The sequence below is a fragment of the Phalaenopsis equestris genome, unplaced genomic scaffold (genome assembly GCF_001263595.1).
Source record: "Phalaenopsis equestris unplaced genomic scaffold, ASM126359v1 Scaffold000002, whole genome shotgun sequence".
Lineage (NCBI taxonomy): Eukaryota > Viridiplantae > Streptophyta > Magnoliopsida > Asparagales > Orchidaceae > Phalaenopsis > Phalaenopsis equestris.
This window is the reverse complement of record NW_018164444.1, coordinates 1,734,585-1,737,596: the sequence shown is the minus strand read 5'-3', so window position 1 is coordinate 1,737,596 and position 3,012 is coordinate 1,734,585. Positions and strand designations below refer to the sequence as shown.

The window sequence follows — 3,012 nt, the reverse complement described above, 5'->3', positions numbered from 1 at the left end:
CCAACAAATCCGGCAAGTGCTGTCAGGGTTTTTGCAGCATGTGGTCTGACGTGCTTTGCCGGCAGATTTGAAGGTCCGTGCAGGATTCTGGTGGTCTGACGTGAGCGACAGCAGGATTCTGGTGGTGGCGGTTCCAGCGGGTTTGGCGACAACATTTTGGCGATGATCGGAGGCTCCAGCGAGGTCCGGCTGCTCCGACAAGGTCCGACGTGGAACGGGTCGGTAGGCCTCTTGTTGAAAACTGCAAAATTGCCTGCGAAAGAATTTCTGGAAGGAGGAATTTCGGCGGAAGCTGCGATGGAGAAAAAGGAAGTCTTTTTTTCATATAAGGAAAGCTTCATCTTCTGGATGAGTAAAGTTCGGGAAAAAAAGAATGAAAATTCTTAACAAGGAAATGTTTAAAAAAACAAAACTTCTGGGATGGTGGAACAGCTCAATGTGAAGAATGTATTCCTACATGAAGAATAACATGATGTGATCTACAGGTTGTAGTCACTTGGATATGGATCATCAAAAGACTTTATTTGCAAAATCGACATGTTTTTTTTTACGGATTGAAGTAATCACAACGACAGTGGCATACTTGAATTGATTAATTCATGATGGGACAAGAGTACGCGAGGAGCTAGTATGGTCATTGTGTATATTTCAAGAACTTGGTCAGTGTTGAGTTCATTTACTTGCTTCAATACAATGATGATATGTTTAATTGCATCTACTTGTCAATTAAGGTTGATAGAATGAATAATTAACTCTCCAAATATTTTGAAATGAAGAAGTTGGATGAAGCTCGCAGAATTCTTAGCATGGAGATCTCAGGGACAAGGCTGTTGGTAAGGTTTGGCTTGCACAAGAAACTTATGTTCTAAAGATACTGAAGAAATTTTAATTTCATGACTCGAGTAAAGTGGAGTCTATCAATTTCATCTCACTTTCAGTTAAGTTCATATCTGTGTCCTAAAGATGATAGGAAAAAAGAAAGATATGTGATTGGTTTTTTTATGCCAGTACAGTGGACAATCTGATGTGCGTGATGGTTTGTACTAGATTAGGCCTTGCACAAGAAGTTGATATTGTGAACAAGTTCATAAATGATTTAAAAAGGAAGCATTGAGAGGTTGTGAATAGTGTTATGAGATATCTGAAAGATACATTTGATGTTGATTTGATGTTTAAGAAGCAAACATCTATTACAAATTTGTGTGTATGTTACACTGACTCAGACTATACTGGTGATACAGATAGACGAAGATCTACGACTTACTATTTATTCACATTGGCAGAAAATCCAGTCAGTTGGAGGCCAGTTATTTAGCCTATTGTTGTTTCGTCTACTACGGAGGTTGAGTACAGGACAATCATGGAGACTATGAAGTAAGCAATATAGATGCAAAGCCTATTGGATGACTTAGTAGTTAATTAAGCAACAAATCAAGTTCATCATGTTCGTATCAATCATATTGATGTGAGACGCCAGTTTGTTTAGGACTAGATTGATAACGATATTATCTTGTTGAAGAAGATAGATACATAAGAAAATCCAACGAATATGCTCAGAAAATAATTCCAGTCCGAAAGTTCGCCTGCTGCAAGAGTTTGATTAACATTCGAGCTTAAGACCGATTTTCAATCGAATATTATGAAAAATTACACGAGGCTTGATTCTTTCGAGAAGAGGGATGTGAGCAATCAACTTGGTGCAACTTAATTGAAATTTAAAGCTCATTTATTCATGTTTCACTTATCTGAAAGTAAGAAATGATGTATAGATTGTAGTATTTATAATTTTTTTATAATTAAGAGCAATTTAGACTTTTGACTTCATTTCTTGTATGCCCTAATCATCTTCTATAAAAGAGAATTAGGATTCATGAGAGAATCATGGTGACAAGTATTGAAGTTGTACCCCTAACTTTTTTCTTCCTCATATCCGATACTAGTAAAATATCCCTCTCTTTTAAACACAGACAAAAAAGTTGAACCACATAAATTGTTTGTATTTAATTCTTATTATGTGAATTTTTTTTAATTTATGTATTATTTTCGGATAACAATTAAATATCTTAAATGCTCCCAGCAATATGAAATTGAAAAGAAAAAATTAAAAAAAAAATTAAAAAAAAAAACAACTTTCATTTAGAACAAAACAGTATTACAGTACAGTCTCTTCAACACAAACCATAAATTGCTCTCTGTATCCCTCCCTCCATCTCAGTGTACAAGCGAAATAATTTCCAGCTGCCGGGCGGTTATTGAATAAATGAAGAAGAAGAGGGGGTTCTGACAAAAATTCCCTGTCCGGGTGCCAGTACACCTAGAGGGTCAAACCTTGACTTCCGATCGGCGAACCGGTCCCACTTGCTCCCGAAGTGCTTCCGCCATTGGGCCGGCGACGGCTGTCGGCCCAGATATTGCTTCGCTCCTATTCGATTACCGGCGGCGATTTCTGCCACGTGTCTCTGTCGCTTTAGAAGATCGCTAACACATGCCGCCGTGCACCGGCCCGGATTTGCTGACTGCAGCAAACCCACCACGTAGATCACCCTCTCCTCCGCCTTCCCGGCTGCCGCCGGCGATAACTCAGGCAGCACCACCGACGTGTTCATGTCCCACCTGAAAAAGTCCAGCAGAAATCCTATTAATGTTCATGAATATAGAAAAATCAATACCATATAAAATAAGGAATAATTAATATATAACCATTATTATATTTCCTAAAAAAAATAAATGAAATAAATGTATAAAAATAATCATATGCATTAACGATAATTAAAACATTACATTGTTAATTATATCATTACAGCTAACTCAGCTACTAAATATAAATTAAAGGGACAATGAAGGAGCGAGTAATCAGCCTGCAAAATATTTAATTTATTAAAAAGTGTGAACATTGTCATGCCATTCTGGACGGAATAGTATACGAATATAATTATGTGCTTAGATTATTTCAATAATTTGTGTGGGACCCCCACAGAATATTTAATACTAAGCAGCTACAGATTAAATGTT

The 3,012-nt window shown here is 37.2% G+C and overlaps 1 protein-coding gene across 1 annotated transcript in view; it reads right to left on the bottom strand.

The window, feature by feature from the left end:
* Positions 1 to 2,172: 2,172 nt before the first annotated feature.
* LOC110032648 (cytokinin dehydrogenase 3-like) overlaps positions 2,173 to 3,012 on the bottom strand; it is a 54,655-nt gene continuing 53,815 nt past the window's right edge. Inside the window, exon 5 of the mRNA XM_020736346.1 lies at positions 2,173 to 2,613. Coding sequence (XP_020592005.1) covers positions 2,250 to 2,613 — 364 coding nt within the window. The 3' untranslated portion in view covers positions 2,173 to 2,249. The remainder of the gene's footprint in view (positions 2,614 to 3,012) is intronic.